The sequence below is a fragment of the Phlebotomus papatasi genome, chromosome 2 (genome assembly GCF_024763615.1).
Source record: "Phlebotomus papatasi isolate M1 chromosome 2, Ppap_2.1, whole genome shotgun sequence".
Taxonomy (NCBI): domain Eukaryota; kingdom Metazoa; phylum Arthropoda; class Insecta; order Diptera; family Psychodidae; genus Phlebotomus; species Phlebotomus papatasi.
In genome coordinates, this window is record NC_077223.1 from 96,202,904 (window position 1) to 96,223,147 (window position 20,244).

The following is a 20,244-nucleotide window of genomic DNA, read 5'->3' on the forward strand; positions in this document are numbered from 1 at the left end:
TTACATTTTTTTCTCGATTGTAGAGAAAGATTGTCTACATGTAATGATTTGTAATTCATTCATTACATACATTCGGGCGCTAACAGAGTAGTTCTTCCCGCCTTTTTTGCCCTCTGTACAGAAAAACTAATTTAATACTCATTATTCATTTTGTTTTCTTTAGATTTTCAAAGTAAAATCTTCAATTTGTTCCCTGATAATCTTTCAAACCTATTACAAAACTCCTGTGAGCAGAATTTATGAACAAAATTGATGTATTACTTCCCATTTTCTCTCGTATCTTATCTCTTGCAGTATCATGTCTTTCGCCCTCAACACACTCCATTGAGATCGATAATGGTTGGAATTGTTTCAATTATACTCGGTATCCACTAAAGTAATCAGAGGCGACAAGTTTTAGTTGACTAATAAAGTCCTCCTCTTACCTCTTCTATACCCCTCCTTGCACACCTGAGAGACCAGGCAACGAGCCGCGAGAGTCTGCCGCCCAACAGACGAGTGTTAGTGAAAGAAGGGGGAAATGACTCTATGGTTAGGTGCCTTGGTAGCCAAACACCCAACATTCAGCTCATCTGAGTTACATTTCCAGGCACGAACACTCATTCAATTTCGGAAAAGTCGAACAACAGTGTTAGTGCAGAGTCAAAAGGGGTAATCATTGCAAAAGAGTACTCGGAAAGATATCAGAAACCAAAATGACAAATGTCAATGTTCCTCTCATTCTTGATCCAAATTGAAAATTCCTTAATTTAATTTAATTTTCTTTTCTTCTATTTGATTTTTTCCATTATAATTTGTTATTTAAAAATTTCACACTAAAAAAACAATTTAATGTGTTTTGATTCTTTAATCGTGTCTTATACGATAATTTATTTAGATATAATTTTTATTTTATCTAGTAAATAAGGTAAAATTGATCAAAAATCACTTTAATCCTCATTCTGGAAGGGCAATAATGGTTTATGACTTCTTAATTTTTTCATGGTAAAGAATATTTTTTTAAATTTTAAACGTATTAAACGTTTACTTTTATTGTGTAAAATAGGTTCCTGCCTTCCCGGAATTCTTCCGAAGTCCTTTCCGCATTAACTCCTTCGTCGAAACGATATTTTTGTTTTTTTTTATAGTATAATGTCTCAATGGGCCAAGTGGTAGAACACTCGCTCTGTGATGCAAGTGTCCCGGCTTCGAATCCCCTTTAGGTCACCAGGAATTTTTCTGGCGTTAAAGGTGTTCGGATTGCATCTAGTGAGCTTCACTTCACTTGATTCCACGGGCATGGGACTGACAACCTCATCCCGTACAAGAAAAAAATAATAATGCAGGTATAGAAATTCCCTTGCGGGAAGGCCTAGTTCCTTCATGGAATGTTGTGCCAGCATTATTATTATTATTATGTCTAGGATATGCAAAAACTAAAACTTTATAGAAATTTTAAGAACAAAAGATGTGGCCGAAATTTCAAGCTGGCCGAAATTTGGTACAGCTACCCTATAAGAACAATTTCTGTTATACAGACCTACATTATATAAAAAAATCTAGGCTGATTGGACCTCTATCCACTTCATGGTACACTATTAATTAAATTTCGTTCTATGTATATAAAAATGATAAGGATTAGGTAAATAAAGTGCAAAGGACCTCTAATGGATGATCCTAAGTCTTCAGTGTATAACAGTTTCGAACAAATCATTGCAGCTAAATTACAGGCTAAATATACTCGACGCGACGATCAGCTTGATGACCATGTCACATATAAGATTAATATTAAGATTAATACTTTCTGAACTGCGAGAATGGCAAAAAAAGATAGCAAGTGTTTTATCATGCCTCTCTCTTGTGTTTCGCTCGAAAACTAACCGAATCACAGTTGTCACGAATGGAAAAAATTGCTCGAATTGCCTGTAATACGACTCAGAAAGCAATTAATACGAACAGTAATATCTCACTCATCGTATTACTCCACTAGAGTGTACTCTTTCTAGCACATTCTCTTTCCGGCTTTTCTTAATATTAATATTAATCTTATATGTGACACCACGGTGAGTCTATTTGAACACTCTCATAGATAGTTTGTTTTATTTACCAATCCATTGAAAACGATATTTACAGCCAAGGGGTATTTCATATTGAGAAACCCTCGTCAATTGTCCGAGAAACGCTTCGCGAAACCCGAGAAACCCACTGTCTGCATCGCGAAACCCGAGAAACCCAAAAATTGCATCGCGAAACCCGAGAAACCCATTGTCTGCATCGCGAAACCCGAGAAACCCATTCTCTGCATCGCGAAACCCATTTCCTGCATCGCGAAACCCGAGAATCCCATTCTCTGCATCGCGAAACCCGAGAAACCCAAAAATTGCATCGCGAAACCCGAGAAACCCAAAAATTGCATCGCGAAACTCGAGAAACCAGAAACCCTTGTCAGAAAAAATGGAAATGAGTTACCCCTTGTTTACAGCACAGAGGTTGAAATGTACATAAAAATATTCTGAACTTTAGAAACCCAACTAACAAGACCCTCACCTGTGGAATGAAGCGCCCCTTTCGCCCGAGTTCTTCGTGCAGCGCTTACACCGGTTTTTCAGTTCATCGCGATCGTCTACCTCTAGTACTTCCAGTCAGTCTTTCTCGAGTAACGGTACGAGTGAGATCGCACAGGAGTAGTTCCCCGGAAAGTGTTGTGGTCAAAGGTAGGCCGAAAAGAGTGCCCTATTTCCCAAATTCATCCTTCACGACCACGACGACCGCCAAATTGTACGGAACCAATCGCTAAACTGATCAATGAGCCCGATCGTGTTCCAAAGCGGAATTGCGCGAATTAGTCTTTGTCTGGCGATGCGTGTTGTGCAAAATTTTCACCTGAAAATTCCAAGAATCATTCTTGCAATTGTTGCGCGTGCTTTCGATGATGTCACATTAGAAACGAGTGTTGATGGAATAATTTTTATGTTGAGCCACTTCTTGGACTTGAAGAATTAGCTGAAAGTAATTTTTTTTCCATCATGTATGTGAGATATTTTCATTTTTCAACCTTTGCTGGTTCTTGGGAAAAAATTCCACAAACAAGAAATTTTTGCACCAAAAATTCTCACACGATCTCATGGTTCTTTCTTTTGCACTAAATATAATAATCTCTTAATTGTTTATTGTGTTGCAAATGTAGTTTAGCTCTCTGGCAGTGTTTTGTCGAGATAGAGAAAACTTGAGTTGGGTCTTTTTTTTGTGACTTGTTTCTTTGGTCGGATGTGAACATACCACGACCGGAGTTTAATGGATCTCTCTCCGCGGCGCGGTTTAAATGTGAATCTGTGACGATCGCGAAGAACTCACGCGCGCCTGGTCTTTGATCGCGATCGAGGAGGATGGAAAAGGGCGGGGAAGTTGATTGAAATGCCACTGAGAACATCTTTGCAGGAAAACCACGATCAGGTGCATCAGCAGAGAAAGAAGTGATAGCTGGGTGAAGATCGAGTGATCGAGTGCAGTGGAATAAATTTTGCCTCAGACATTTTTTGGATATTCGCGAAAGCTGATGGGATAGAAGCTAAGTCATGTCGTCGGATCGTTTTCACAAGTGAGTCCACATTTCATCTCTCTCTTTCACCTCAATAAACCATATCATTAATTGCCATTCATTATTTCCGGCAAAGAGTGGAAATTAGACTCTGTAAATTATTGTATGGCATTCAGATTGTTCCCCTCTATATTGATACAAAAAAAAAACAAACAAAATAAAACACGTGTGAATAGAAAGAAGATTATTTTTACTGAATGAAAAAAAGAAATTAAAGTGAATGGATAAAAATATTTACAAATTCTATAAAAAGTAGCACAAAATTGTAGTGGAAATTATTTAAAAAAAATTATCAGAAAAAGCAAATAAAATGATTCTCTTTTGAAAATAAACGGGAACTTTTGTTACTTAAATTTTTTAAAATAGGTTTCGGTCAATAACCTATCGCCAAAAAGATCATTAAGAACTTTATACACAGACAATTAAAAAAAAAATAGGATTGATGCTACAGGAAAAGAAAACACTTTTTTAAGTGAATCAAGGTAATTCTATTTTCTCAAAATTATTATTTTGATACTTTGCCAACAGATTCACTTAGTACTTTGAGAAATATCAATTAAATAAATATCGTAGAAATATGCGATAAACTTTAAGAGGAACAAAACAATTATTATATTGTTTGCTTTTAACATTCAATCAATCGTGGTGAAGAAAGCTTACCACGTGAAACTGCCTCGTGATCCTCTACTTACAAATAAATCCCTTTGACAAACACTTCAAGTGGATCAAATGGAACTTTTAAAATGATTTTTTTTTAACAATATTTTCTGTTACAAAGATTTTTAGAGCCTTAATTAGCTTTTACAGATTGAACATAGAGTTTTTTTTTTAATAAAAAAGGGAAATCTGTGTGGAAGATATTTTTATAAATCTTTTGACTTCAATCGTTCTTTTATTTTTATTTCAATATCGAGTAAGAAGATCTTGCCAAATTTGCACTAATTTCTGTAAAAATCTATATTTTTTAAAATTAAAATATACAAAGATATATATTGTGTTACATAGCTTAAAGCTTGATCTGAAGCTCACAAATTTCAAAGAATTTTTTTTAACCATTTTCTAGTACCTATTGGATGATTTCTAAACGTGTGATCCAATCGATATTGTTTTAGCAGTGAAATTATTGGCAAATTATACAGTGTTTAGCGAAATTGTATCATTGTTTCGACATTTTCTGTAAGAAATATTACACTTTATGACTTAATTCTTACATCACCTTCAACTCTTTTTCCTTAGAGAGCCTTATATACTGCTTAATCTACCCTACTAGGATTTTTTGATAAAAGCACAAAGTTTTTTTTCACATCTTTAGAAAAAGTGGTGCATTGATACAATTTTGCCGGTTCTGTTCAAACGCAATGTTCTGGTTATAAATTTTATTTAACGGATAATTAATCTGAATTGTATTGCCGTTTAACATAGTTCCGGATAATACAAGTGAATTCTGCATGATAATTTCTATGTCCTTTCTTTTTCCCACAAAATAGTTATCCGTATCCATCTCTTCGAGGCCATCTCTGAAGAGTTTTTCCTCTCAAAAATTTCCAGATCCGGAAAATTTGTATTGTTTACTAATAATATGGGAAGATGAAGCAGTTTTTGGTCATTGCACAATTTCAAAATCATAAGTTGTTGTTTTATTTAAATTATTGATCAAATTAGTCCAAAGGATATACCCAGAGGCCTTAAGTCTATGAAAATACTCAATTGCGTTATGTCTTATTAATTCCAATAACTTAACAGAGTCATTTATGACCTTCCTGATAATTCCAAGTTTCCGAAATACCAAAAGCTTCACAACAAAACAACAAAACACTTTCCCATGCTTTCGTCTTTGCAAAATTTTACTTGTTACTGGGTCGACCCTCAATTCACTACTAATAAACATTAAATACTACCCACTACCCACTACTCAGAGGCACTATTTCTACTTGAATTGTCGCCAATGTATACATTACAATTTTGCCAAATATTGTAGAACCAAGGAATTTTGTTAAGAAATTTATTATTCAATGATCCAGACACTAATACAATATAATTGATAAAGAGCTTTTGGAAAATGAAAATTACTTGACAAATAGGTTTTTTAGCCTAAAATTTACTTTCCAATATAATTTTCCTTTTTGCAATAATTTTACTGCATAGACATTAATTTAAATTTAAATTTAAATTAATTTAAATTAATAGCATTAATTTGATGCAAAAGATTAAGTTTGTATCGTGATTTGAATCATACAAAAACGGTTGTATTCTATATTATTCTAATTCAGAATGACAACTTTTCAGTCAACAGTCACTTTTCTTAAACAGTAGATGTTACCGACTATGTTGTCATTGTTTAGTAGTTTACCGTCTACGGTTTTGTAGATCGTTTACCGATTATATACAAATTCAAACTGCACAAGATGACAAAACATCCATTTTTCGCACAAGTTTTACTGCTCGAATTCAAAAAGAGAGCAGTTATATAATCGACTTTTTCCGACTTGTCACCGTTCCGAAGCTTAAACGATAAAAGGTATAAACTTCCAGTCTTCGGCGACCCCCAATAAAGTAATATTATCACAAGACGTTTTTTCCTTTTCCCTTTATCGCCTTCCTGACGCACCAACACTATGTCTTTTCGGTTTTTCTCAAAATTTGCCCAAGCTTTTTTAATTATTTTCAGATATGTTTTTGGATATGGTTTTAGACAGGGGCATGACATTTCTTATGTTTCCCATATGTTTCAAGTGCGCCGAAAAAACTTTTGAGTTTATCAGCTGTTTTCTGTCATTGTGGAATGAATTTGCAAAAAATACTAATACAAGATCAAAGGCAATTTATTAACGGAAAGGCAACTGAAAACCCCAAATTGGCAACCTACGTAGTTTTGAAGATGTCTTATGAAATGTGTACGAAAACAGGAAAAAATTTACACTAAAACTAGTCGCATTCTTCAGTCCAAAGATACCTATGACCGGAAAATTCACCATTTTGAAATACTGAAGGTCAAAGGGCAATCAAATACTTTGGAGGGCTAATTTTTTATTTTATTTGGTTCAATTTAAATTTTTTTGGGAAGATCTGTGAACTTTTCTTATCAATTCAATTTCTTATCAGCTCTTTGTAATTGGTCAAGTAATCATAATTGATTTATTTTTCTCGATTATCCCGTTTTATTTGCGTGTAACTTCTTATTTATTTTAATTAAAGTAAAATTATTTTTTGACTTGCTGATGAATTTAATTGGTAGTAAACCGGTATACACTTTAAAAAAAAAACATGCAAAAAGATAATTAATGGATAGCACGGATAGCATCTCATGAGATCGAGTATTCCACAAAGCTAGAACTAGGACGCTTTGTTTAAGTTCAAATAGATTTCTCTTTTTTCGATGTAACCTTTCGTATTAGAATTTCTACATTTTTTCATTCAGAAGTAAAAACGATAAACAATTTTTTTGCAATAGTGCAATGGGCTTAAGATTTATTGAAATCAGGATTCAAGGAAAAGTTACTTTTGGAATTGAAATTAAATATTATTCATAAATTTAAATTTTTGATTGACTGACGAAGGGGGACTAATTAATACACTCAGAAAAATAATCGAGTAAAACTTACTCGAATTGATGTTGAATTAACTCTTTTTCGTTGTGATTTTCGTTAAACTATATTTTAGAGTTGATTTTACTTCTATTTAGGTGTAATATTCGGAAGAGTTGTTTTTAACTTTTTTTCCTAAAATTTACATGACAAAATAGTGTAAATAACTCTTTTTAAAAACGAAAATAATTCGTTTTAGGAGTTAAAATAACTCGTTTCAAGAGTTAAAAAAATATTTTTTAGAGTTAAAATAACTTTTTCAAATCCCAATATGAATATTTTTTGCAATTTTATGTTTTTTTTTATTTTATCATTTTCTTTATTAATATTTTCTTGACTTCAAGTTCTCTATGTTCGGAGCGAAATATCATGTATGATGCACGCATGTCTTCATGAAACACTATTAGGCATATTTCTAATTGATGTTCCTTATGAACTTTGTCATATGAAAATCTTCTTGTCTGAAGTATATTCTTAAAACGAAAACACCTAAGCATATACTTCAGTCGAGATGAAATTTTGTGAAATTTTACATCGAAAAAGAGTAATAATTACATCGATATCCGACGAATTAATTCAACTCGCACGAAGAGTTGTTTCAACTCTATTTACTAAAATTTGCAACGAAAAAGAGTAACAATTACATCGATATTCGTAGAGTTAATTCAACTCTGCCATAAAGTTGTTTTAACTTTTTAGGTTTTTTCTCAGTGTAGATAGGGAGGCCAAGAACTCATTATATCCTTGTTCTTGTGCTATATACATACTTTTAATTTAAATTATTAATCTTATGTTACTGATGTTACCACTGTAGTTTTGGAGATACAACTCCGAAATGTTTTAGAGAAGCAAAAATTAACACCTAAAAGTTATCGAATTATTAGAGATATTGTCACCACTTTCTTTGGATCACTTTTCTATAAAACAATGTTTTACGAGTAATTAAATCATAAATTTATTCTTTAAATTCTATTTCAATATAAATTTGTGAGTAGCGTAAAATTATTTTAGAATATTAGTACTGTTACTCTTTTCACGACTCGATTGTTTCTAATTGAAGACAATTTTATATACTTATTCCAGTATTTCAAACTATCTGAATTGTCATCTAGCATTTTGGGAGGCTAAAATTGGGAATATTTAAATAAAGTAAATATTGTCTTTTGCGAATTTAATTGGTTGTAAATTTATCAATATAATGTTTTAAAGACAAATGTTAAAAAGAGATTATTACATGACTTATTAAGACAGTTTAAGAGGTGATTTCATAATTCTTATCAAGAATATAAAGTCAAGAGCCCTCAATCTACGATTGATAATGACGCAATTAATATCTGTAAAACATTTTGATTAATATGAAATTTGATTTTATATTTTATACTACGAAATTATAAGAGTAATTAAAATGGATTGCAGTTCTAAACCCAATGCCTTGGAACATGTGCCTTTGCCTGAGGGGTAACACCCAGAAACAAGTGCGACTTGTACGTGATACGTGATTGTTAACAATAGGGGTCAATAATGTTCTTTGCCGAGGGGACATTAGTCCGTTTTCGACCCTCTGTTTATTAGGTGAGATTCTTAACAATCTCACCTACTATAATCCTAACAAAATTTCATGTCGTCCGATCGACCTCAAATTTGGCCAAAATGTGTTTCGCCACTTCCTGATTCCGAATATATATGTGGCTAAATTACGTTCCCGGCCGGCCGGCCGGCCGGCCGGCCGGCCGGCCGCTCTTTGGAGCTTAATAGCTCCTAAACTAAAAAAGATATCGACTTGCGGTTTTCGGCAAAGGTTATATATCGGGTGAAAATTGCAACTTGGTGCATAGACCCCCCACCCCCCACCCCTCCTTCCGCCATTTTGAAGACCCCCCTTTTTTTGTTTTCTCAATAGCTCCGCCCCTATGGCATTCAGCGGACTCAAATTTTAGTATGTTATAGCTGGGCCTTAGAGCTTTCCATCAATACCAAACTTAAGGTCCCCCGACCCCCCTGACCCGAGCTATAAGGGTCCAAAAAAAATTTCTTAAAATGGCCATAACTCCGGTTCTAATTGTCAGAATTTAAAAAGTGAGGGCTTTTTGGAAAGCTCTCGTAAAATGCCACTTCCCCTTCTAACATCGCAAGTTCATAAAACCACCGCTAGGGGCGCTTTTTTTAAAAAGAAAATTTTTAAATCTTAAAAGTTAAATAACTCAAAAATTCCATTGTGCATCGGGCTGAAAATTTAGTATGTTGTAGCCGTTGATTATACCTATCAAACAAAAAAAACCTTAAGTCGATCCATAACCCCTGACCCGAGCTATAAGGGGTCAAAGTTCGAACATTGACCGGCCTCTATCTCCGGTTCTAATTAACATAGCGGCCTAAATTTTACCTTTTTGGTTTCGTCTCGATGAGCACTTTCAGATGGAAGTTCAAAAAGTCACCACAGGTGGCGCTGTGATAGCGTCAAAATTCATCGAAATTCAAAGTCACTTTTCTCAAAAACGGCATTGTGCAAGTTAATGAAATTTTAGTATGTTGTAGTCCAGTCTAGGACGTTTCCAAAATGGTGCGTATGCGCGCTGTGGTTAAAACAGAACCGGAGATATGAGGGGTCAAAGTTCACAAAATTCAAAAAATCATATCTCCGGTTCTATGTGACCGATTTTGATGAGTGAGGGCTTAAACGAAAGATCTCACCAAATGCTACAACTTTCTAGAATATTTGAACTTCGTGGGACCAACACCAGGGGCGCCACAGTCGAAAAACCAATTTCAATATCACATAACCTCAATTATCTCGACTGTCGCTGAACCGATTTTGATGATTACTTCAACATAATTGTAGAGGACATTTGTCTCTACATTTCGTCCATACATCATTTTCCGCTCAGACTACGCTATCACTCCGATTTTGCCGTTTAAGTGTGAAAAAATTGATTTTTCCCATAAAAACGCTTTGAAATCACTCAGATGCCAATTTGACTGCCTCTACTCCACCAAGACACTTAAAATAGGGTTTTAAATGGAAAGTCCCACAAAATACAACAATTCTTTGAAATAGTTGAAGCTCAACAAATGACTACTTGGGGCACTCTGGATGAAAAAACGAGTTAAGAAACAAAAAACCTCGCTTATCTTGGCTTCTGAGTAATCGATGAGATCATGTTCTATGGGAAAATTATAGAGAACATTCTGGTCTACATTTCACCCATATATCACTTTTCTGCCAGTTCATCCAAATCCTTGATATTTTGGTTTAAATACAAAATTTGCATAATTTCACGAATTTGATTCAAGATAACTGAATGGCGTCTCCCAACTTCAGCTCTAAATCGAATTTGCATGCACTCCGAGCTAGCTCACGTTAAGAATCTCACCTACATAAGCCGGTTAGGATTATCTGTCCTTTTTAACGTTGTGAGATTCACCCTGGGCACAGCCCTTTGAATTGCCAATAGAGACAAGTATTGAAATAATATTTTTTTTGCTCGTATGACTTCCGTGTTTCATATGACGAATAGATAAGGTTTCATTCGATGGTGGTTTTATCAGAGCAATATTTCTACGAAAAAAATACTTTAGTGTGACACAAAAGAGCACGAGAGAGCTCAATATCAGACACTTTCTTTTTTTTCCAATTCCACCAAAATACATCTACATTTTCCACGGTTATTTCATTTTTCAACATCAGCAGATTGTTTGTGGTGTCTTCCGCAGTTACGGCAAAAATCCACTCAAATTCCACATTGTTGAATGGTGTGACTTGGCAATGAAGACAATCTGCGTGATTTTTTAGTTTAGTGACACACGCAGAGGAAGGAAAGTGAAGAAGGTTGAAAGGAAAGCACCAGCTGATGAAAGATCTCATAATTGACAATCACGCAAAAGAGAAACAAATATAGGAGAAGTGCTAAGAAAAGCGAAATTACAACAATTGTCTCGTAAAATTAGCTTAAAGTGCAGTTTTTCAGACTCAACAATTTCTGTATGGAAGAAAATTTCCTAATATCTGCCTCTGAATCACCATATAACTTTTCATTAAAGTTCATCAAATGGAAGAAAAGAAAAACTTCATTCATTCATTTTAATAGCTCTGTTGATTATTTTATTGGTACTGTTTAATGATGGTAGTTTTCCTCCCAATTTCTCTCGAGACAGATTACAGATGTTCATTAAAAACCGAGAGCATTGTTGTCTCTGTTGTAAATAATATTATCTCGGAAATTGTTTTTGGTATCATAAACAAGTAATACAAAAACTGGTGATTTTCCGCTAAAATATATATTTTATCAAATCTTACGTGACGAGATATAAGGAAATAATTTAGACGAATTTATCATCCATATTAAAGAAATATTTAATTTTATTATTTTATTTCAACAAAAAAAATGGTATAAAGTTTAGGATTTTTTCATCAATGAAAATACTAATGCAATGTTTTAATAAATAGGCGGTAAAAATATTTTTTTTTAAATCACTAACAATGGCCTTATTTTGAAATTGAAAAAAAAACAGGGGTCGAATGATAACTTTTCGATACTATCGAATCGATAATATCGATAATTCTGTAACTGTTAGATTTAATAAATGACGCATTTTGAAACATTATTAATCGATTTATTGTACCATTTTTAAAAGAATGTGACTGGTTATAACTATTTATATTAGCTACAAAAAGTGGAGCTTATCGTTTAAATTTTTCAGAATCTACAGTCGATAGTATCGAAAAGAAGTTGTCACCCCAGATTACAAATAGAAAAATTTTAAACATTTGATACAATAGGACCTACAGTGCCGGACAAAATTGTACCAATGTTTCAAAATTCTCTATAAATTATTTAATATCTCAAGATCTAATTTATATTTTGACTGAAACTTTTTTTTCTTAGAAAGCTTTATAATAAAGTTGCAAATTGTGCCTTATTAGAATTTTTTATGAGAAGGACTAATATTTTTGTAGAGTTGTTTTGTATCTAGACGTAATCCAGTGGTAAGATTATCAAATCCGGAATCCAGTTACGGTTTTTTACCATTTATTATTGTATTTGGGCAAAAAATCGCGTTCGGCGAGGTCTAAACTATTGACTAGCCTTTCAAACTAATCAAAATCGATATCCTAAGTCCGTCTTCAGACCAGAGGTTTAGCCTAGTTTCCGAAGCTCTCAAAATCCTAAATAGCAACCAATTTAATTTGTTCTTTTGACTCAAATAGTTTAATTCCCCTTAATAATCCATTTCAAAGTCAAAATTTTCCAAAAATTTTCGACTGATAAGAATTTAAATAAGTTAACCCTTATGGCTAAGCCTTAAGTCTGAAGCCCATATAAGCAACATCAGCTTCGGGACATAATAACTGAGCCACCGGGCTGAAAAACCTATATACCCCTGTATAGGCAAAAAAGCAGCGAATTATAAATATTTTACGAATTTATGTAGTATCATAAAGTATAATACCAAAATCGGACGATAGGGCTGTAAGACAATAGAAATATTTAATATAGCGCAAAAATATGTAAAATAGCCACCTGGGATCAAAAAGAAATTGAAAAATCTTAAGAAATATCGGTTTAATTGACAAATTGTTAAATTAGTTGAAAACTGTTTCAGTTTCTTTTACATTTCGTACCCTTTCTCTGCTTTACCGGTGACTCAGCTAAGTATTTTATGATTCAGTTATCATACCCTGAAGCTTATGTTGCTTAAGATATCGATTTTGACTAGTTTGAAAGGCTAGTCAATAGTTTAGACCTCGCCGAACGCGACTTTTTCGCCCAAAATAAATGGTAAAAACCGCGACTTGATTCCGGATTTGATAGTCTTGCCACTGGATCACGTCTAGATACGTAGTCTGCTCTGTGATATGGCCTGCGTCATGTTTTGCAGCCTTTCTGTTGAACAAAAATCCGTTATTAATACACTTTTTCATATAAGAGCGTATTTTACTCAAATATACCATTACTTAGGTTGTAAGTGAAAAAATTTCGGAAATGTTCATGCAAAATGCATTAATAACAGCCGAAAGTCATTATATTAAATTCCTTTTACGTAAATAGTTCATAAAATAAAATTTTAGAACAAAAAGTAGCGTTTAGGTACAAGTGACAAAATTGTATCAATGCATCCGTTTTTTAAAAGGCTCTACAAAAATATTAGTCCTCATAAAAAATTCTAATAAGGCACAATTTGTATCTTTATAATAAAGCTTTCTAAAAAAAAACGGTTTCAGTCAAAATATAAAGTAGATCTTGAGATATTAAATCCTGTATAGAGAATTTTGAAACATTGGTACAATTTTGTCCGGCACTGTAAATACTTAAATAGCGTTAAATGCCTTTTTTATGACAAGAAAGGGTAATTTATTTCGGGGGATTCGACCTAACCTGGCCAGAGTACTCATGGGAAACCTGGGGAATTCATGGGTAATTTTAAGGGAACGCAAGGTATTCAGGAAACCCTTGGGATCATATTTGATTAAAGGCCAAATAGTTAGAGATATTTTCTTCACATTTTTGTTGACCCCTTATAAAGTAAACAAGAGGCTAATAAGAATTTTTCGATTTTTAATGTGTTTTGATCGAATTTCAATCCGAAAGATGTGAAAGCATTGCTTTTATTTCCAAGGGAATTTGCACATTATAATATATTATTATTTTATATTATAAAAAAACCTAACTGCTATAAACGTTACTATTCAAATCCGTTCTTGGGCCGCTTCTAAACCACTGCGGTGTCATTAGAAAGGTAAAAGAAGATGTTTTTCGAGATTTTTTTTGGAGGACAAAGAAACGACCAATCCTCTTGAAATCTTTTGTATAATTTTATACGCATTTAAAGAGATTAAGTAATTTTAAAAAAATCTAAAATGGCAGGGTAATGAATAATTTACTGGAGCGCTACGTCTTTATTAGCAAGAGATCCCCAGTCCGTAATTCTTATCTGAGAAAAATCAACTAAAAAAATTATTTCTTACAAGTAAGTATATTTCATATTTAAACCAAGAAAACCCGAAGAAAATCTTGAAATCGTAACTTTTTTTTTCAATGTTTTACACAAAAGTTGCATTTTTACGAGAAAATTTTGACTTTAACATGCTGCAAAAGATAGAAACATAGGTTTACAACAATACTTTTAGTTCAAATAGAAGAGCGTTTAATATTTAACCCTTTAACGACGAGATACTTTTTGCGCACTGAATGATAAGTCTTACATCTAACCTTGGAAAGTCCAACAGAGTCTGATTCGGTATGTTTTTTGCCTCTATGAACGATTGGAACGAAAATAGCCTAAAAATTTAAGTAATTTTTCTGACAATACCAATGAATATTATTTTTCGCTTTAATGAAAAATATTACGTATGAGTATTGTAGTTTTCATTGCCAAAAGGGTTTTTCTTAGAAAAAATTGGAAGTATAAAAAATAAATAAAATCTATTATGAATTTGAGAATTTAAAAATTCGACATTTTTGAGCTTTAATATTTACTACATAGCAAATAGCTAAAGACTTGCAAAAAAAATTCTAGATTCCTTCAACCTTCTACTTTACAATTACGTACAGACATAAGAACAAAATAACTCTAGGTAGTCAGGAAAAATTATTTTCTTTATGGGACACCGGTGTTCCAATCGTCCTTAAAGGGTTAAGGGAATAAGTCTTCATTCCTTTTATTCAGTCAACAATTTTTTTTCTTAATCTTCCTCGCTAATTTAACAAGGGCACAATTTATGCAAATTGTTCCCCTATTATTTTATATTTTTAAAAGGATATGAGGCATAAATTCTATGTTTTACAGATAAAAACACATTTTTAAAGGAAAAATCGTGAATCTCTCTATAATTTGAATAGTGACGAAAAATAATCAAAAAATAGTTATTAATTATTCTTGAAATATTATTATTTATAACAAATAAGGTCTTTCTTTAACCCTTTAAGGAACAGAGGGTTTAAAAATAGGGATCGGAAAAAATATTTCTTTCTTCCTTTTTAGAGCGAAACATGACTTTAGATGGTCCTAGGTAAAATTGCATTTTTGGGTCACTGGTGACCCAATTGTCCTTAAAGGGTTAAATGTGTTGGTCCTCTGAAATTTCAAAGAAACAAGAAGAAATTTGAAGCAATTTAGATACATTTTTGTTAAGATTATTTTACTTTTGAAAGTCTCTTTTAACAATGTTTTTTCTTATATGTATACAGAGCTGCTAGAGATGGCCTTCTGGACGTCCTTAAGGAAGGTACAGCCAAAGAACTCAACACAAGAGATGCCACCGGGATGACCCCAGTCCATTGTGCTGCCTTTGTAGGTCGCTTAGATGTTCTTCGACTGCTCGTTGGAAGAGGGTAATTTCTCAAGCTCTAGAAATATTGAACAATCTTATCGCATTCTTTTGATTCTGGCCAATTGATGGTCAAAACAATTGTATAGCACTTGATAAGTTCAAATTCAGTTCATATATAGGCAATATCGAATATTTGCTGATAAGCCCATTCCTTCAACTGATAATTTCAGCCACATTGGGAAATTCCTTATCACTTCCATTTTACGCAACACTATGATGCTTGCCTCTAAAAATCCCAAGTATTTTTTAAAGAAATTCAAAAATATAGTTGTTTTTTTAGAAAGTGTTAAAAAAATCAATTTGGTCTCAAAAGAAAATATTTTTTGAGCGAATAAGTCATTAATTTACGCCTAATTGGTAATGCGTGAGGTGGCGTGAGGTGTCTCTTAAATTAAGAGATTAGTTCCATTGCTTAATACCGTCTGAGTTTATTCATATGGTTAATGGTGCGTATTGTTATGGCTGTTTTCAGAGGAAATCCAGACAAAACGGATTACTATGGGAATACAGCACTTCATATTGCAGCTGCCAAAGGTCATATGCAATGTGTGGATTTTTTGGTGAAATTTGGCGTTAATCTCTACGCGAAAGATATTGAAAGACACAATGCAAAGGTAGATGATAAGTTTTTTTTTCTTATCTATTAATGACCATAGTAAATCTTTCTTTTATTGACTTGATATTTAGCATTTGGCGTGCTTGAACAATAGAGAGGATATCCTTATCTATCTCGATAGCGCAATTGCTAATTTGGAACTGACGGACAGGAAGAAAGCGAAAGCCCTGCAGGAGACAGCAGAGAAAGACTGTGTGAAGGTGATTGCCAAGTACAACAAGTATCAGCAACGGATGAATCAGGAGAATGACGATGATGTCCATACAATGCCCCATCGCACGTCCACTGTTCTCAGAGCAATGCGCAAACTTCCGCTGGGCGGAAGTAAGCGTGATGCATCAGCCACCGAAGCGAGTCAGCAGAACAATAGGGCCAACTACAGTTCCCACGTGCGTGGTACTTTCTCGCGATCGCGTGGTGTTCAGCGACACATTCCCCAGTGGATGCGCCATGCACCCAAGGACGCCGTTGCGGATGACTTCCGGGTGAGGAAGATGGATCAATCGGGGAAGCTTACGGTGAGCTCTCTCCAAGGAACACGGAGAGGCTCAGAGGTGCTCTACGTGGGCACACATACCTCAACAAATGGGGCCAAGGGGGAACGTGGTCGCATCAGGGATGTCTTTGAAGTTGGCACAATCAGCAATGACGAAGATGACACAGAGTCTCTTCAAAATTCCTACGGAAATCTCTCCAGATCCGTTAGTCAACCGGATTTCCTTGCTGCTGTAACCAATGGGGATGATCTCAGTGAGGAAGTCACTATGCAGAGACCTTCAGGACTTTTCAATAGGCCCTCACTAGGAACTCTAGCCTTCAGGTAAAGAATCACATAAACTCTACATCCTTATCAATAACACGGGAAAATTCGCACGATGCTTGAATTTTTGAACAATTCAAAATTTTTCCTTTAACTCTTTCGTCTCCTTTGGGACTCTGGGTACCCATGGAAACAACAATTTTTTTAGACTATCTAGAATCGATAAAAATCCGATTCTTCTGGATAAGTATACACTATAAGGATGTCCAAATCTAGGATATTTTTTGCAGGATCCCAATTAACTCCTGAGCTAAGATATTCTTGGTCAAAAATCGTGAATTTTCGATTTTCTGCTTCCTTGCAGATATTGTGACTTTTTTTTGATATTTCTAGACCAGAATAAGGAAAAACCTCTCGGGGTCAGTAAGTATGATAACTAACAATTACAGATTGCATAAATTCGAAAAATATTTTTTCCTTAAATTTACAAAAAACTTGTTCAAACTTTATGGGTACTCTCGTCCACAAAAATTTAGAGGTCAAATGCAAGGTTATCCCGCCAATGCCCGCCATTTGCTTTTTGACACCAACCTTGTAAGAAAATTCCAAGCGGGAGCGAAATTTTTGCCAATATGGCCGATAATTTTGACATTTGGCAGCGAGAGAGATTGCTTTCGGGGAAGTGTTTCCTATTCTTCCAGATTTTGGTGAATTCTGATTGCCCAGGAAGTGTTTTTCTGGCTTTTGAGAAAGCTTAATGTGTCTGCAATAACATCGTGTTGAGAGAAATGTGTTTTAAAGTGTTTTTGTGTGAAATATTTTGAGGAATCTGTTGGCAAGCAGGAGCTGGGTGTCCTTTTTACCACTTCCTGGATATCCCACAAGATACTGGTCAATAATTCACCTTGTTTTAGTTATCAACATCGTACAGGAGTCCTTTGACGCACAAATAGTTTACAAAATCGATAATATTGGCTTTGGGAAAATTGAAGTTTGTGTCCTTTTCGTTCTTTTGGGGACGAGAGTACCCATGAGTTTTCCAATTTCCCAGAGGCGGAAAAAATTCTCTCTATACAAAAGTATCATATTTGACCACTAAGGCTTACAATAAAGTGAGTTTTACTGGAATTCGTTCGCTGGATATGTTATGGTCCGGAAAGAGTTAACATTATAGGAGAGCACTTGTTCTTGACAAATTCTTCCATGGGAAATATTCTTTATTCTTCAAATAATACCGTATCAAAGTCTATGTGAACGAAAGGAACGTGCGAATGAACGAATGTATGAAATGTGCGAACGATTTAAGGGGTGATCAGCCATTGAACATCTAACCTATCTTTTTCTTTCTTTACCTGAGCGTTCAAAGGTGCCCTCTTAAATCTCCCTTAATTCCTGCTCACTTTTTTATCCTAATTGCCTATAAATAGAGATCCCTAAAACTTCTATTACAATATTTCTTGGATTTTCTACTTACAGGTAATTATGTTCATCAACTTTTCAAAGATATATCCTGCTCGTGTTCGTCCTTCAGAAATCTTTGTCTCTATTTTCTATCAAAATCTCTCAATTTCTGCAATCTATCTCTTAGCGTCCTTTGCAGCAGAATTCCCTCTAAAAAACTGACACTTCCAAGCTTCTTTTCTATCTGGCAACTCCTAACCACAAAAGCAACTGTAATCTATAAAGGCTGACCCCCATAATTATTTAAATTCAAATTAAGAATGTGCAACAGCACTGATATTTAAAACATTTAAAACTGTTTTCGGCTAGAACACATTTAAAACTTTGAAAATTAAAAAAATAAATAAAAATGGCAAAGCGTCCCAGGCTTTGCGAAATGCTCGAACTCGTGACTTTGATGCTATACCGCTAAAGTACTTTCGCATCATTTACCGTTTACCGGTTCCCAACCGATTTGAACTGATTCATAAATCACTGAAAAGATCCCCCAAAATAGTTTTAAAAGTAATAGAATTGATTTTAGGATAAAAATTAGTTATCTATTGTGAATTGGTTCATTACCGGTTCAAAACCGATTGGAACCGATTCAGATTTGTCGGAAATTCCAAGACCTTTCCAACGACCCCAAATATGACCCCATTCGCTTGATAAATGCCCTCTATAGGGACTTTTTAACTTTTGAACTTGAAAAACCGTTATTAGGAATGATTTAAGGGTCTTTTCGTATAAGGTCGAAATGTCTGCCTGGGTAATTCCTAAAACATATCCAAAAATGAAAAAAATCGCACAACGCGTTTTCGATTCTGCTGTTTCAAGACAAAATTGTCCTTCCGGTGAACGTCGGTGAGGTGGTTTAATCCAAAATTAAAACACTCAAGGTTCCAGAGCATTCGACACTATATCGTGTCTTCTTCAGTGGTTCTTGGTTAGTATATTATCTTGGATATTGTCACTATTTCTGTCTAATTTTTCACTGATCAGATTGGAAACAACAGGTGGGAGCTATTAATGAACAAATCACAAATATTATCACAAACAATTTTTCTGTCTTTTTTCTCTGCAAACGGCTTGGTACTCGAAGCTTGGTACGCGTTTTCGAACAATCCCAAAAAAACATGGTTTTGGAGTGGTAGGGGAGGGGTGGGGGGAAAATTAGGGGCATGTTAACGATCCTTGAGTCGACTTATGGAGGGGTCCTCCGAAGATCCCAAGTCGCTATCTCTTACCGTTTGGCCTCTAGAGCTGGCAACAGTTGGACGTACAGACGGACAGACGGACAGTGAAAAAATCGAGGGATTATATACTGCTCTCTCCGTGCAGTTCGAGCAGTAAAAGCTCTTAGAGTCACAGCAACTTAATTATAATAAATCAAACTTCTTTTCAGACGCTCTGTAACTGCAACACTGTCTCAGATTGCCCCAGATGTCTCGTCCATTGACTCTAATGACTCCCGGAAAAGAAAGCCACAGAAGATAAAGCCAAGGAATCAGTTTGTTCTCTCTGACAGTGACACAGATGTAGCAAGTTCCAGTGACACAGATGATCAAGAAGACGGTCAAACTCCCTTAGAACGATTTCTACTGGCTTTCGGTCTGCAAGAGTACTACCCAATGTAGGTACCCCGTGAATTAATCAAAACACTCAATTCTAAAATATTTTCATTCCATTTTCAGCTTCGAGAAGGAAAAAATCACACTAGATATCTTAATGATTCTTAAGGAAGTCGACATTGAGAAGCTTCAACTGCCACTGGGACCATTCAGAAAGCTCATGAATGCTATTGAGGACCGCAGGAATGCCCTAAGTAATCCAGGAGCAATCACAGATAGTCGTTTGTAAAGCAAAGGTTGCCGTTAGAGTATCTTTATTGTCCAACTGATCTTGAATAAAGAATTGTCGCAGGGAAAATTAAAACTA

The 20,244-nt window shown here is 34.6% G+C and overlaps 1 protein-coding gene across 1 annotated transcript; it reads left to right on the plus strand.

The window, feature by feature from the left end:
• Positions 1-2,591: 2,591 nt before the first annotated feature.
• LOC129802557 (pre-mRNA splicing regulator USH1G) lies at positions 2,592-20,241 on the plus strand. Its single transcript, XM_055848483.1, has 7 exons — positions 2,592-2,693; positions 3,418-3,577; positions 15,348-15,491; positions 15,963-16,104; positions 16,178-16,926; positions 19,712-19,939; positions 20,001-20,241. The coding sequence occupies exons 2-7, from the start codon at positions 3,555-3,557 to the stop codon at positions 20,164-20,166; spliced, it is 1,452 nt and encodes a 483-aa protein (XP_055704458.1). The 5' UTR covers positions 2,592-2,693; positions 3,418-3,554; the 3' UTR covers positions 20,167-20,241.
• Positions 20,242-20,244: the final 3 nt, after the last annotated feature.

Excerpts from the sequence above, each read along its gene's own strand:
- LOC129802557 (XM_055848483.1), top strand. The coding sequence starts at position 3,555 with ATGTCGTCGGATCGTTTTCACAA. Across the intron at positions 16,105-16,177 it reads TTGAAAGACACAATGCAAAG|CATTTGGCGTGCTTGAACAA; the intron begins GTAGATGATAAG and ends CTTGATATTTAG. Across the intron at positions 19,940-20,000 it reads CTGCAAGAGTACTACCCAAT|CTTCGAGAAGGAAAAAATCA; the intron begins GTAGGTACCCCG and ends TTCCATTTTCAG.